The 16302-nt window shown below is 43.3% G+C and overlaps 1 protein-coding gene across 1 annotated transcript in view; it reads right to left on the bottom strand.

Moving 5' to 3' along the window:
• Positions 1-1132: 1132 nt before the first annotated feature.
• Positions 1133-16302, bottom strand: part of LOC143817468 (short transient receptor potential channel 2-like) — a 135524-nt gene continuing 120354 nt past the window's right edge. Inside the window, exons 6-13 of the mRNA XM_077298902.1 lie at positions 6513-6713; positions 6081-6243; positions 5013-5105; positions 3639-3831; positions 3286-3413; positions 2899-2968; positions 2676-2805; positions 1133-1926 (exon numbers count right to left, since the gene is read on the bottom strand). Coding sequence (XP_077155017.1) covers positions 1589-1926; positions 2676-2805; positions 2899-2968; positions 3286-3413; positions 3639-3831; positions 5013-5105; positions 6081-6243; positions 6513-6713 — 1316 coding nt within the window. The 3' untranslated portion in view covers positions 1133-1588. The remainder of the gene's footprint in view (positions 1927-2675; positions 2806-2898; positions 2969-3285; positions 3414-3638; positions 3832-5012; positions 5106-6080; positions 6244-6512; positions 6714-16302) is intronic.

Below are 16302 nucleotides of genomic sequence, written 5' to 3'. Positions count from 1 at the left end.
TTCTGCTGGTGCAGTCACTGTGTACATACATTACATTACTGATCCGGAGTTACATCCTGTATTATACCCCAGAGCTGCACTCACTATTCTGCTGGTGCAGTCACTGTGTATATACATTACATTACTGATCCGGAGTTACATCCTGTATTATACCTCAGAGCTGCACTCACTATTCTGCTGGTGCAGTCACTGTGTACATACATTACATTACTGATCCTGAGTTACCTCCTGTATTATACCCCAGAGCTGCACTCACTATTCTGCTGGTGCAGTCACTGTGTACATACATAACATTACTGATCCTGAGTTACATCCTGTATTATACCTCAGAGCTGCACTCACTATTCTGCTGGTGCAGTCACTGTGTACATACATTACATTACTGATCCTGAGTTACATCCTGTATTATACCCCAGAGCTGCACTCACTATTCTGCTGGTGCAGTCACTGTGTACATACATTACATTACTGATCCTGAGTTACCTCCTGTATTATACCCCAGAGCTGCACTCACTATTCTGCTGGTGCAGTCACTGTGTACATACATTACATTACTGATCCTGAGTTACCTCCTGTATTATACCCCAGAGCTGCACTCACTATTCTGCTGGTGCAGTCACTGTGTACATACATTACTGATCCTGAGTTACCTCCTGTATTATACTCCAGAGCTGCACTCACTATTCTGCTGGTGCAGTCACTGTGTACATACATTACATTACTGATCCTGAGTTACATCCTGTATTATACTCCAGAGCTGCACTCACTATTCTGCTGGTGCAGTCACTGTGTACATACATTACATTACTGATCCTGAGTTACATCCTGTATTATACCCCAGAGCTGCACTCGCTATTCTGCTGGTGCAGTCACTGTGTACATACATAACATTACTGACCCTGAGTTACATCCTGTATTATACCCCAGAGCTGCACTCACTATTCTGCTGGTGCAGTCACTGTGTACATACATTACATTACTGATCCTGAGTTACCTCCTGTATTATACCCCAGAGCTGCACTCACTATTCTGCTGGTGCAGTCACTGTGTACATATATTACATTACTGATCCTGAGTTACATCCAGGATTATACTCCAGAGCTGCACTCACTATTCTGCTGGTGCAGTCACTGTGTACATACATTACATTACTGATCCTGAGTTACCTCCTGTATTATACCCCAGAGCTGCATTCACTATTCTGCTGGTTCCTTGTGTGTACTTTATTTCCCCAGGATACATAGTGATAAGTAATACATCTGTATTTCTCATAGACCTTTATTCCCTTCATTATATATGTACAGGATTAGATGTCACTAACATATAATTACACAGCAGAGAACGTGATATCTTCTAGGGTCTCTTTCTTAGGGGTCTTGTATATGTGACAGGTATCAGACGCTCCTCTTATATTGCCACTGTGCTGTAGTAACATCTGGTTTATTTCATAGGAAGCTGATGAAATATACGGTATACTGAGCATACAGGCTACGTGCAGATGTTGGGGTCACCCTGAAGACCCCACTCATCCCTGCTCTAGTACTGGTGGGTGGTGTGCAGTATTTCCTACTATACATTATGCAGTCATTCACATGTCCTCCCCGACCTCTGAGCCGTCCCCAGCTTGGTCCAGGTCATCAGCGAGTGTCATATCAGGGTAAGGAGGGCAGTCATCATCTGGGAGGATGTTCCTGAAGCTATCCTGGTGGACAGTGACGTCTGAAGAATCCTTCCCGGAACTGACCGACTCCTGATCGTAATTTTGGAAACTGTTCTTGACTTTCATGATGTAGCGGCTCAGCACGTTTTCACTTTCTCTAGCTGAGACCTGTGTGCCGGTGTCCGCCAGGGAACGTCTCAGGTGCTTCACCTCCGATTGCAGACGGACAACATTCTTGTTTAGCTCCGTGATGCGGTTTCCGAGATCTAAATAAATAAAAAGTTGCTGTTATATGTGCTGGAGAAATATCCCTGCCCGGGAACCTGTACTATATCCAGTCCTCCACTATGGCGGTGGAGTACTGCTCCAAGGATAGAGCTGCCTTTGTGTGGGATGTGAAAAACATTGATAAATCGAGAACAGAGCTCGAGTGGTCTACAGTAATTCTGATAGGATGGGAGACCTTAAATTAGAGTCTGCAGAATCTGATGAAGTGTCAGGTGTCCATGCCTGGTGTAGACATCTGAGGATCGGGATCTGACCATTGGAGGGGAATGTTGGGTTGTGTCTTAAGACTGCTTACTAGATGTGGGGCCACAAGTTGCTTTATCTTTCTTCCTATTTAGAGTTGAAAAGTTAATCTTTGGATGGTCCAGAATTCGCAGGGCAGCAGATACTGCCATCTCCTTAGACATAAAGGCTCCAATGGTAGCATACTTGCCAACTCATGTCATCTTAAGTCACATCCGTTAACGTCCCCTTTATGCCCCGTTTTCGTCCACTAAATGTGCGATTGGACACTAGGGGCTCCATCTCATAATGAAACATCCCAGACAAGTCGTTAAGTTTTTCCACTTTGTTGCTACTGAAACTTATTCACACATGATGCTAAGCGTGACATTGCGATAATGATGATCCTCATCTCGGAGCTTCCATGGGTGATGCAAGAAATGAAGATTAGACTTTCACCACATTATTATTAATGGATGTAAATCGGCGAGTAACCCTTTGTTACCTCTGCGTTTGGCTTCTTCAAATTCCCTTCTGGCCGTATCGATGTATCTCTGGACGAGAGCTTTGATCACCTGCAGACGGTACGATGTACGACTCTCACCGAAAGACCCTTCGACAACTCCCCTGTTGGACTGCGGAAACGTAAAGACAGTGTAACATTCAGATAGGATGGAACCAGTGTAACAATCGTGTGCAGGAGGATGGGAGACGAGCCCGACACTTACGATTGTAGCGATCGGAGGATAATCCTGCTTCTTCTTGGGTTTGTAGCAGCAGATGATTCTGAAAATCCCTCTGTAATTATAGGAACTTTGTTTTTAGAGGACTCGCACTACAATGTTGTGTTTCACTAATTCTGGAATGTGATTTTGGAAAAACCTTTTTTGAAAAAAAAATCCACATGATTTGGAACCGAATCTTATTAACTGGCTCCTAGTGGGCATTGAGGAGTCAACAACATACCCATCCAACCACCGAATTACCCAGGAAGGATCTGTCCAGACAGCCAACACTTTGAGTAGAATTTCCTTTTGACGACCTACACAGGTGTGATTTGGGTAGCTTTTTTGGTCACTAATATAGATCTGAGATCAGAGAGGTGGAGTCCATACCTGACTATGTAGAAGAGCGATTTAGGAGTAGGGATGATATTAAAAGGAACAGGCAGGGTCAATCCCTCTCGAAAATAAGAAAGGTACAATTTAGAGCGAGCAAATTTCCATTCGACATCAGCATCATCCTGTGAAAAAAAGATGGAAGAACGAAAACAATGAGAAGACATTGGACACTCATATACTAACACGTATCAAAAGGAACACTGAAAACCACCCTGTTTACTGTATAAAAGCTTTTTCACCTGCAGAACCGCTTGACGGATTGTCATGGATGTCACATCTGTCTTATGTGTAATTACAAGGCACATCCACCCAATATGTATCTTTCACTCATGAGGCTGAAGTCTCACCTCAATCTTCTGGAATGAGTTGGTGATCATAGCTATGAGCATGTTGAGCAGGACAATGACCATGATAATAGTGAAGAGACCATACAAGGCCCGACCAACAAACTCTGCCACCACATAGTGGTTCATGTCCACCGACGTCCTCTCCACCATCTGAAACATGGTCCAGAATAGAAACTGGAAGGTCTCATTAAAGCTGCAGGATGCCAAAAAATACAACACATGAGCCTGGTCAGACACCACAAATTATCAGTGAATATTCAACCTAATAAAAAATGGGATCATTGTCATCCTAACTCCTAATCCCGTGGAAATCTTCAAAAGGAACCTGAAGACCCACCTCTTCTGACAAGCCTACAACCTGCAGTAACCACTGATCCACCATACCTCTGCACAACCAGCTCTACCCTCACCTACTGTATCCTCATCCATGCCTTGTAGACTGTGAGCCCTCGCGGGCAGGGTCCTCTCTCCTCCCGTACCAGTTGTGACTTGTATTGGTCATGATTATTGTATTTGTTTTTTATTATGTATACCACTTATCACATATAAAGCGCCATGGAATAAATGGCTCTATAATAATTATAATTCTGTGTTGCGTTTCTTTCTGAAGACTGACGTTAAGAACCATGACTACATCTGGCTTTTCCTGCAGCATTCTGACACTGAAGACAATGGGTAGATGTAGCTTCCCTCATGTAGACTGACTTAGGCACCATGGTTAGAGGTAGCTTTCCTGCCTCAGACTGACATTGAGCACAATGGTTTTATGTGTGTTTTCCAGTTGCAGACTGACATTGAGCACCATGGCTAGATGTAGCTTTACTTGCCTTGGACTGACATTGAGTACAATGGCTAAATGTAGCTTTACCTGACTTAGACTTATATTGAGCACCATGGCTAGACGTAGCTTTACCTGCTGCAGACTGACATTGAGCACCATGGTTATATGTAGCTTTCCTCGCTACAGACTGACATAGAGCACCATGGCTACATGTAGCTTTCCCTTCTACAGACTGACAATGAGCATCATGGTTATATGTAGCTTTTCCAATTGCAGACTGACATTGAGCACCATAGCTAGTTGTGGCTTTACCAACGACAGACTGACATTGCGCACCATGGATAGATGTAGCTTTACCTGCCTCAGTTTGACATTGAGCACCATGGGTAGACGTAGCTTTACCTGCCTCGTACTGACATTGAGCACCATGGCTAGATGTGGTTTACCCACGACAGACTGACATTATTGCACCATGCCAAAGTGAGGCTGAGCCTAGCGTGTATGTATATGGAGGAGTTGGACTTGTGACTGAACACTTCCTATATTAAGTGTAGGACAACCTCTCTGTGATGACAGGGTGGTCGGATACTTACTTGCCCAGAGTTTCTGATTCACTGTAGTTGACATAGATGTTGTTGAGGCCACAGAGGAAGGCGGTGAGGATGATCATCAGGATGAACATGAACCTGAACAGGAGAAATGCTCATGAAAGTAGGAACAGGAATATTGGTGCCAGCTGGGTTATCCCATAAGGACCATATATCTACTTCACGCTACCAAGGTGGAGAAGTGATGGGGCAATGAGACTGAACCAGTGTTCCCCAACCTGTGGCTCGTCATAATCTACTGACAAACGGGGAATAAAGTTTTTATGAGTTGGAAGAGGGAAAAAAAGCAATTCCACCATTTTTGTTCATATTTCTTTGTTTTTACTTTCACTGTGTGGAAAGAACGGATGAGTAATGTCATCCTGCAGGTCGGTACAATTCCGGCGATGACAAATTTACATAGTTTGTAATGTTTAACTGCTCATTAAAAGTAAATCTTTGTGGTCATTTGCTGAGACCTATCACTTTTTTATGCTTTTGTTGTAGCAGCTGTGTCCGAGTTCATTTTGTGCGGGACGAGCTATAGTTTTTATTGGGACCATTTTGGGCCAAAAATTAGCTTTTGCTCGTGTTTTAATACCTAAAGTCTCCAAATCAGGAATATTTAACTTTGTGTTTGTTTTTTTTCTGTGGGGGAATAAATAATCTGATATTTTCTGATAATTTAATTTATTAAAAAAATTAACTTTTTAGAATTTACCAAATGGCTGCAATGAAACAAAGAGTGAAAAATGTAAAGGGGTCTGAATACTTTCCGTACCCACTGTACATCTCACAATATATTAAGGAAAGACCCATCTGAGGGTAGAATGTGGCATCTTCCCAGTGACTTCCATAGTGGCCCTCAGCTTTCCGCACATGTCTTCCCATCTATAAATTGTCTCAACCACACAAGCAAAAACCCTTTTTCGACCATGGTTAAGAGGATCATGTCTGACCCCAGAAGTTTGAGTGTCAGTAAATCGGGACCTACAACTTGAGCCTTGACGGGACATCATATGGACAGTCTTATATAAAGTCGTAGAAGGACCATGGCTGGATGAAGTTCCTCACCGTATCATGTCGTCAATCATTTTGCCTATAGATATCTGTAGGGTCCCAAGGGTCTCATGAGCAGGAAGGATGTAAGCGAGACGTGTGAAGCTCAGCATACTGGTCACAGCAAACAAGACCTCGGCGATGAACTGCGGGTCCTCCGTGTTCCATTCCGAACGTTCTAGAAAACAGTTCCTGTAATTACAATGCATTCTAGATCCAATATAAAACCCCTCGGTCTTTGGAGACAATCGCGTAATTTCATACAAATCGGACATTACAAAAATATCCAAACAGCTTGTAGTCTACGGAGAAATGATGACATGACATCAACTAAAGCTCCAGAGATCGACGGAGGAAGGAACATTCTCCACTTGTAATACATGCACAAGGTCCGCCTCGTTTATACAATTCTCCTTACTAGGTGATGCTGCACGATCCGGAACTCACCTGATTTAGTGTAATAGCTGCAAATAAATGAATCAGGATCATCGTTACAGGAGACGTAACCCTTCACCGCGACCAGGGTCCTCAGAGAGAACGACGCCAGGTACATACTGATGGTTACAATGTCCAGAAAGTTCCACCAGTCCAGGAAATAACTCCTCAGCCCCTCAATCCAGACCTCCTTACACTCGTGCCACAAGAAACCTGCAGACACAGTATAGAAATTATATTCGACTTACATGCACTATAGATGTTATGCTTTTGTGCATAAGCCTATGCTCGATAATAGAAGTTATATTGATGTACTTATGAACATACGCAGATGAATTCTCGCATTTGAAAGTAAAAAACAGAGGTTGCCGCACTGCAAGGCACTTACAGATCCGTATGTAGTCCTGTATGTTTCCACTTGTGTAGCGATTTCTTCCTCCACCGTTCAGTAGTCCCTGGTGATGGGAGCGTCCTCACCAAGGTCGCAAATCCCCCGTGGGAGCCTGCCGCCGCAGCTCAGCGGGAGCCTCGGCTGATGGCGCCGCTGACGGCGTAGCGAGGTGAGCGGGGTGCGTGGTTAGATGGTGACGTCACCTGTCCGTGTATGACGGACGTGTGTAGGGGCCAATCCCGACGCGTTTCGAGGGAAACGTCCCTCTTCCTCAAGGTATGGCACCTGCACTGCCGCTGCACTTATATATCTAACCCCTACACAATTGGCATTTATTTTGGAGGGTATGAAGTTTATCCTCCAACATAATTATTTTGTATATAATAGTCAATTTTATTTACAAACCTGGGGAACAGCCATGGGGACTAAATTTGCTCCGAGTTACGCTAATTTGTATGTCGGAAAGTGGAAACATACAGGACTACATACGGATCTGTAAGTGCCTTGCAGCGCGGCAACCTCTGTTTTTTACTTTCATTATCTTTGGGCAGTTTCACACACCTACTGGCTGGTTTGCCTGCTGCTGCTCTTTCAGGCACACGTGTCTAGCGCCTTTGTGATCTACAAATATACTATTTTTAGGCTTGTTTTTTGGTGCGCAAGTATCACTTCAGGCAGCTTCACACATGGCCACTTCCTGTCTATGGAAAGACAGGGATCTCCGTTTAAAATTGATTAAGGAGCATACTACACATACTCAGGCTCCCAATACGGATCTCGATAAAGGGAGAGGTCTCCTAAGGTCTCTAGAGAAATTGTTATATAATGAAATGAGAGACCTTTGGGAGATTGCCTCCCTAGAGAGATACCTTGAGGCCAACAAGGTCCCCAAAGGCCTAAGGTTTCACAGACCCTTGGCAGGGGACTTTGGTAACCCATCCATACAGTATGAATGGGAAGACATGTTTTTTAATTTTTCAAAAAGGGCAGTTCAATTCATTATTGATAAACGTAAAATCCATTTGCAACATGTGGGTAATGAAATAACGGAACAATTGGAAGTGCTTAAAAGGTATGACCATGTAGGAGAAATACAAGATCTGGCAACAAACATCACAAATAGATTGCAAGAAAAGGAAAGGGAGATAAGATCTAAAAAATTGAAAAAATTTGAAAGGGATGAAGTCATTTTTGAGGGGCATATAGAATCTGTACAAACAGAGATCCCCAATCAGACATATAGGGAAACACAATTTGTGGTATTAGATGAATATATGGAAGACTCACCCACTACCCCTCTCAATGTGCCTGCAGCATTTTCAACGTACTGTATAGAAATTCAAATTCCACTCAATACACTCCCATACCCTATAGAAGACAGTTCACACAGGAGCAAACTCCAGGCACAATATTGGGAAACTGGGAATGAAAATCCATTAGATGATACACAGCTAACAACCCCAGGGATTAATGGAAGTATTACCACAAATGCTGACATTCCATTAGAGAACAGATATACAGAATTGGCATCAACTAATGAGGAGCCAGGAACTTCCTATGCAAATAATTCTTCTGCATCCATTTTTAAGAGACAGACACAAGGAAGTAGAAGGCCCCTTTCCAAGAATATCATACAGGAAAAGAAAGATGATGGAATTAGCACATCCAATTTGGGGGCATCTAATAATATAGGTACAAAAAAGACCCAGTCCAAAGGAGTTCCCCCCAAAAAAGGAGGGACTCTGAAACTCAACCAAAGAGGGTATCAAAATTTTTTCCGGGTCAGAGGTACAAAACCAAACGTGGGAAGAGAGGGGGGAGGAAACTCACCAAAAAGAAAAATGTAAAAGAGGGTGAACAAACACAAAAAATTTATAATTTAAGTTCGCATGTTTTGACGGAAAGTGAGAAATCCCTCCTCCAAAAGGGGTTGAAATTTGCCCCAACAATAGGGTCATGCCCTTTTAACCTGTATGTCTGTACTAAAAAATTTCTTCGCAATTTAGCCCTTAAGAAATATTTTTTAAAAAAGGAAATGGCGGGATCCAACCTGATTCAACAGAATTCAAATGATCATACACATACATTAGCCAATCCATCCACGTTTAACCCTATCAGCGAATATTCCCAGGCTTTCCATACTTTTGAAACCTTAGTAACCTCAGACATTAGGAAAATGAAAAAAGGGAATCCTAAATATAGGCGGCATAACCTTACTAAGAGGGAAAGAAATGCCCATATGGAACTCCAGGAGAATAATGATATTGTGGTCCGAAATGCGGATAAAGGGGGAAGTATCATGATTATGGACCATAGCAGATACCATGAGGAGTCTTCGAGACTGTTGAGTGATGAGATTACATATAGGAAGTTACTGGGCGATCCCACTCCCCGTTTTGTTAAGAAACTCAATTTGTTAGCCACCAAAGGGAAAGTAGCAGGCATTTTGAATAAGAAGGAGTACCATTTTATTTGTAATAAAACACCCAGCCTGGCTATATTTTATCATATCCCGAAAGTACATAAAGATTCCAAATGCCCACCGGGGAGGCCCCTTATATCAGGCATAAATTGCCTTACGGCAAACCTTTCAGAATATGTGGATACACACTTACAGAAGTGTGTTCCATCCCTTCCAGCTTACCTTAAAGATACCCAGGACACCATCAGGGCCATAGAGAATATTAAGTGGACCGATAAGTATATATTGGGCACTTTGGACATTAGGTCCCTTTATACGGTGATTGATCAAATAAAAGGGTGTGAATCTGCAGAATATTTCCTAATGAAGTCCCAGCTGTTTAATCCTACACAATTGACATTTATTTTGGAGGGTATGAAGTTTATCCTCCAACATAACTATTTTGTATATAACAGTCAATTTTATTTACAAACCTGGGGAACAGCCATGGGGACTAAATTTGCTCCGAGTTACGCTAATTTGTATGTCGGAAAGTGGGAGGAGTCATTTATCTTTCAGGACGGGTCGCTACATGAAGGTCTGATTATGTGGCGTCGGTATATTGACGATGTCCTGTTTATTTGGGAAGGGTCCCGTCAACGGCTGGAAGAATTTGTGGGGGGTCTTAATAAAAACACATATGGTCTAGAATTCTCTGGTACTTTTAGTAAAACAGAGGTAAACTTCTTGGACCTGAATATCTTTGTTGAAAATAACGTCTTATACACAAAATGTCATCATAAAGAGGTAGATTGCAATAGCTATATTCAGATGGATAGCTGTCATCTTCCTGCTTGGCTTCGTAATATTCCAAAAAGCCAGTTTATACGTATCAGACGAAATTGTATGAGAGATATAGATTTCGATATTGAATCTAGAACCCTACAGAAGCAATTTTTAGAGAGGGGGTACGATCTCCCATCCCTTGAGCAGGCAAGCCGGGAAGCCAAAATTATCCCAAGGCCCAATTTGATCCATGGCACCAGGGAACACAAAGGAAGGACTTCTTTGGCAGAAGAAATTGGAAGAATCCCATTGATTACCCAATATCATGTAAATCATGGAAGATTTTCGAAGATTATTAATAAATACTGGCCCATTTTACAAAAAGACAAGGTGGTGGGAGAACTTTTACCAACAAAACCAAGATTTGTATACCGAAAAGTAAAGAACATTGGGAATATTTTAGCACCCACCACAAAAATGGGTTTCTGTATGAATAAAATTGTAAAAAAGAAAAATAATCCGAACATCAGGGAAGGGGGTTTCACGTACTGCAGGAGGTGCCCATGCTGCTTACGCTTGGGACGTCCAACAACACGGCAGTAGGGTTGAGCGAAACGGGTCGGCCATTTTCAGAAGTCGCCGACTTTTGGCAAAGTCGGGTTTCATGAAACCCGACCTGACCCCTGTGTGGGGTCAGCCATGAGGTCGGCGATCTTCTGAATCTGGTATCGGAATTCCAATACCGAGTTCCGATATGTTTGCGATATCGGGAATCGGTATTAGAATCCATATTTAAGTGTAAAATAAAGAATCAAAATAAAAAATATTTTTTATTTTGATTCTTTATTTTACACATTAATATGGATCCCAGGGCCTGAAGGAGAGTTTCCGCTCCTTCAGACCCTGGGAACCATAGTATCCCATTGCACTGCATTGGGTTTCGTGTTTCGGCCGACCCCGACCCCGACTTTTTTATAGGATCGGCCGATTTCACTCGACCCGACTTTTGAGAAAGTCGGGTTTCGTGAAACCCGACCCGATCCTATAAAAATAAAAGTCGCTCAACCCTACACGGCAGGAATCATTTTGGAACATGGACAGAACCAGGGAGTTCCATCTCAGGGAAAATATTTCATGCCATTCTATGGGTGTTATTTATATAATAAAATGTTCATGTGATAAAATGTACGTGGGCCGTACAAAAAGACGGCTCAGAGATAGGATTAAAGAGCACCTGGATAACATCTTGAAGGGTTTCGTAGGACATCCCCTATCACGGCATTTTGTGGAAAAACACAAGTGCTCAATCGAGGGTTTTTCGTTCTGTGGTATCCAATTGGTACCCAAAAATCCAAGAGGAGGGGATTACATCAAAAGTATGTCCCGCACTGAATCCAGATGGATTTTTACATTAGACACTTTGGCCCCCAAAGGACTCAATCATGAAATTGAACTATATGCCCTTTAAAATTTTAGGATATTGATAGGTTTTGACAATTTTAGATATATTTTTTTGTGGTATTTTAAGTGTATTAGGGTGGGTTCCTGGCAGTATAGTATATGGTGGGGAGGGGTCATCATTTTATACTTCCCCTCCAGTGCCCACTACCAGGGTCCCACTAGGAGTTTTTTGGGGCGGCATTTTTATAGGCATTTACATGTATACATATGTGCGCATGTATACTGTTGCCTATGATTTTATATATATTTTTTAAATTTGAAAAGGTTTTTTTCATTTTCACACATGCATATATTTATTAATTTTATTCAGACACTAAATAAAGATTGAATTTTAAATGGTGGAGGGAATAGCATTATTATCATTTTATTTTTGTAGTAATATGTTTATGAAGGTTTTTTAATCATATACAGTAGGAATACATATACACCCTTATTGAGAATTTTAAATAGTTGTGCCCACAGTACAGTAGTTGTATAACAGCAGCCGTACCGGTCATACCAAGTTAGATCGGGCACGAGCTGATCAGCACAATACATCATCCTTTGCTGAGATCACAAGGCTGCAGAAGCGTGGTTAGATATATAAGTGCAGCAGCAGTGCAGGTGCCATACCTTGAGGAAGAGGGACGTTTCCCTCGAAACGCATCAGGATTGGCCCCTACACACGTCCGTCATACACGGACAGGTGACGTCACCATCTAACCACGCCCCCCGCTCACCTCGCTACGCCGTCAGCAGCGCCATCGGCCGAGGCTCCCGCTGAGCTGCGGCGGCAGGCTCCCACGGGGGATTTGCGACCTTGGGGAGGACGCTCCCATCACCAGGGACTACTGAACGGTGGAGGAAGAAATCGCTACACAAGTGGAAACATACAGGACTACATACAGATCTGTAAGTGCCTTGCAGCGCGGCAACCTCTGTTTTTTACTTTCATCATCTTTGGGCAGTTTCACACACCTACTGGCTGGTTTGCCTGCTGCTGCTCTTTCAGGCACACGTGTCTAGCGCCTTTGTGATCTACAAATATACTACTAATTCTCGCATTTGCTCAATAGTAGAAGTTATGTTTTTGGACATAAAAACATGCTTGGATGAATCCTTGGGCATGCTCAATAATAGTTATATTCTTGTACTTATGAACATTCTTACATGAATTCTCACGTATGCTCAATAATAGACGTTATATTCTTGTACAGTAGCTAGGATGAATTCAGGAGCATGCGCTACAATAGATATTGTACTCTTGTACATAAGAGCAGTATGCATGAGACACAGAAGTCTGGCCAAATGCTTGCGCATGCGCTGGCGTCTCCTGATTTCATTTACAGTAAAGCATGGTGTATTTTCCTAGGGGTTCACTGCTCAAGCAAGGCAGGGATAGCCCAGGCCATTGCGCATGCGCAGAAATTAGAACACAGGATATGATCACAAGCCTGGCCAAAATTATGTTCATTGCCACTATGTGCTTTGGTCATACAGGGTGAGGATAAGACGTGGACATTTTGACTTCCCTCAGCAGCATCTGCTCTTCCTTGCATCACGGTGTTAGCAGGATTAATAATTCGGTCTTGAATCTCATGATTCATCATTTGCGGTTTGTTTTTTTGTTTTTTTGTGCATCTGAACAGCAAGGTGGATTGCTGTTGAGGGGAGATAGAGAGAAAAAAAAAAAAAATCTATAAATCTTCAGCACAGCGAGTGTGAGCGAGCTGAGTGTGACCTGAGCGTAAGTGTGAACGGCGGTAAGTGTGTGACTTGTGATTCAGTGACTTTGGAATCAGGGAGTTTCCAATGGAGGAATTGCTTCTGTTTTTTTTTTTTGTTTTTTTTTAAATTAATACTTTGTATTTATTTTTAATTAGCGTTTCTGTGTGGTGCAATCCCCATTAGGAAATGTGCTCCACAATTGTTAATGCCATCCAGTGCACATCTTGCCACATGTATGCAGTCCTTGACCAGCTGGTCGAGGGTGCATACTGCTGTGCGAGATGTGAGCACATTGTGCATTTGGAAACCCAGATACTGGATCTAAATGTGCAGCTGGCAACACTGAGATCCATAGACAATATGGAGAGGAGTCTTCTGCTCACAGAGCAGACGCTCAATGGGATAGATGAGGAGGGGGATGGTAGGATGGTGTTCTGTTTGATGAATTCTGTCATGAATCACACTCTTTGAGTATCTCCAGGCTCTTTATTCACATCATGTCTCAACCTCCATTACATGAATCAAGTGAACAACAACATCCAACAAGTTGCAAACAAAGAATATAGAACACACATAAAAGTAGTGAGACCCCTAGAGGCCACATGGACATATAACATATTGCTACATCCTTTCTCTGTTAACTGGAGGAACAATAAAAGATACTAAACTAAAGTATACTATGACAAAGTTAGAAATTAACCTAGTACGTCCAGTTAGATATAATCTTTGAGGTGCGCCGGCTTTTTGCTAATTCTGCCAGCTCTGGTAATATAAGATGTGTCCCTTTCTACATCTGGTATATCTGGTAGTTCTTCTGATATTGTCTGTCTCTGGCCAGAGTCCTCACCCTGATGGTCAGCTGTCACTGTTGGTGCCTTACTTGTACTTTCTGCCTCGTTGTCTTGGGTGTCTGGATACTGTTCAAAAGGCCACGAATCATCTCTTTCTCGCGTTTTCCTCAAATATCTCCGATTCCTCCTTAGTCTTCTTCCGTCGTCTGTTAGAATTTCGTAGGACCGAGGTCCCAGTTTCTGGACCACCTTTGCCTTTTGCCAGTGTTTGTCAAATGTGCTGCTTGGCTGCAGCCGAATGTTGTCATTTCTCTGGAGCTCAGGCAGATCCTTTGCCGATTTATTGTAATAGAAAGCTTGCCTCGCTTGATTCTTCTGTAATTTAGCTTCGATGTTTCCCATCAGCTTTGGCTCTAACAGATGACACGCAGTTGGTACAAGTGTCTTTGTACGCCTACTCATGAGCCTCTGTGCCGGACTGCTGTCTAGGCCTTGGGTGGGTGTGTTTCTATGATCCAGTATAGACAGATATACATCAGCACCCGCCTGGTTTGCTTTCTGCATGAGTCTTTTGGCCGTTTTTACTGCTGACTCTGCTTTCCCATTACTCTGAGGATATCTCGGAGAAGACGTCTGGTGTTCAAATTCCCACTTCTTACTGAAAGTTTTGAATTCTTCCGACGTAAACTGTGCCGCATTGTCAGAGAAAACGATATCTGGAATGCCATACCTGGCAAAATGGGCCTTGAGTTTTTTAATCACTGGCTAATTCTCTGCCATTTTCCCCAATTAGGTAATAAAACAGCTTTACTTTCCGTTTGTCGTCAGTGGGGCCCACAGTCAGATCCACATACAGTGTAAACTCTTCCTTCCAATGTCTCCAGGTCTGGGACAGATTACATGAAGTGACATCCAGTCTCTGAGGGGGCTTCAGACCAGTCTCCATTTTGCTGTACTGTCAGGGAATCTGTACTTACAGTTGCAGTGATCTGTGCAGTTCCAGCCTCATATAAGCTCTGAGAATTTGTAGGTTCTGTGCCCGGCTGCCACCATGTTCTGTTTGATGAATTCTGTCATGAATCACACTCTTTGAGTATCTCCAGGCTCTTTATTCACATCATGTCTCAACCTCCATTACATGAATCAAGTGAACAACAACATCCAACAAGTTGCAAACAAAGAATATAGAACACACATAAAAGTAGTGAGACCCCTAGAGGCCACATGGACATATAACATATTGCTACAGATGGAGCTGCAGGACAGTGTGGCAGTTAGCTGGGTGACAGACAGAAGGCGGGGTAGAGGGAAGAGTGCCAGGGAGGCTAGTCCTGATCTGGCTCACCCCAATAAGTTTGCTAAGTTGGCAGATGAGGGGGGTGCCAGTACAGGGGTAGCACTGCTGCAGCCAGGCATGTCCTCTGAAAGCCGGAGGAGTGACTGCTCCAGTAAGGGGGGAAATAGGAGAGCAGGGCAGGCCAGACAGGTGCTGGTAGTGGGGGACTCAATTATTAGGGGAACAGATAAGGCAATCTGTCACAGGGATCGTCGGACGGTGTGCTGCCTACCTGGCGCTCGAGTCCGACACATCGCTGATCGGGTGGACAGATTACTGGGAGGGGCTGGTGAGGATCCAGCGGTCATGGTGCACGTAGGCACAAATGACAAAGTTAGAGGTAGGTGGAAGGTCCTTAAAGATGATTTCAGGGAATTAGGCTGCAAGCTGAAGGCAAGGACCTCCAACGTGGTATTTTCCGAAATACTGCCTATACCACGTGCCACGCCAGAGAGGCAACGGGAGATTAGGGAGGTTAATAAGTGGCTCAAGAATTGGTGTAGGAAGGAGGGGTTTGGGTTCCTGCAGAACTGGGCCGACTTCTCAGTGGGCTACAGGCTCTACGCTAGGGACGGGCTGCACCTCAATGGGGAAGGGGCAGCTGTGCTGGGGGAGAAAATGGTTAGAAGGTTGGAGGAGTGTTTAAACTAGGGATTGGGGGGGAGGGTATTCATTTTATAGGAGGGGAAGATAGTGCAGATAGAGACCTGGGCACAAATAAGGAAGTTGGGGTTGGCGGTGGCATGGGGGGTGGGGTTAGAACAGTTATTAATTTAAGAAAGAATAGAGGTACAGAGAGTAACATCAAGTGCATGTATACTAATGCCAGAAGCCTCGCCAACAACATGGATGAATTAGAACTAATGTTGTTGGAGCATAATTATGACATGGTGGGGATATCTGAAACATGGCTGGATGAGAGCCATGAC

Source organism: Ranitomeya variabilis, chromosome 3 (genome assembly GCF_051348905.1).
Source record: "Ranitomeya variabilis isolate aRanVar5 chromosome 3, aRanVar5.hap1, whole genome shotgun sequence".
NCBI lineage: Eukaryota > Metazoa > Chordata > Amphibia > Anura > Dendrobatidae > Ranitomeya > Ranitomeya variabilis.
This window is presented reverse-complemented; position numbering and strand designations above follow the sequence as displayed.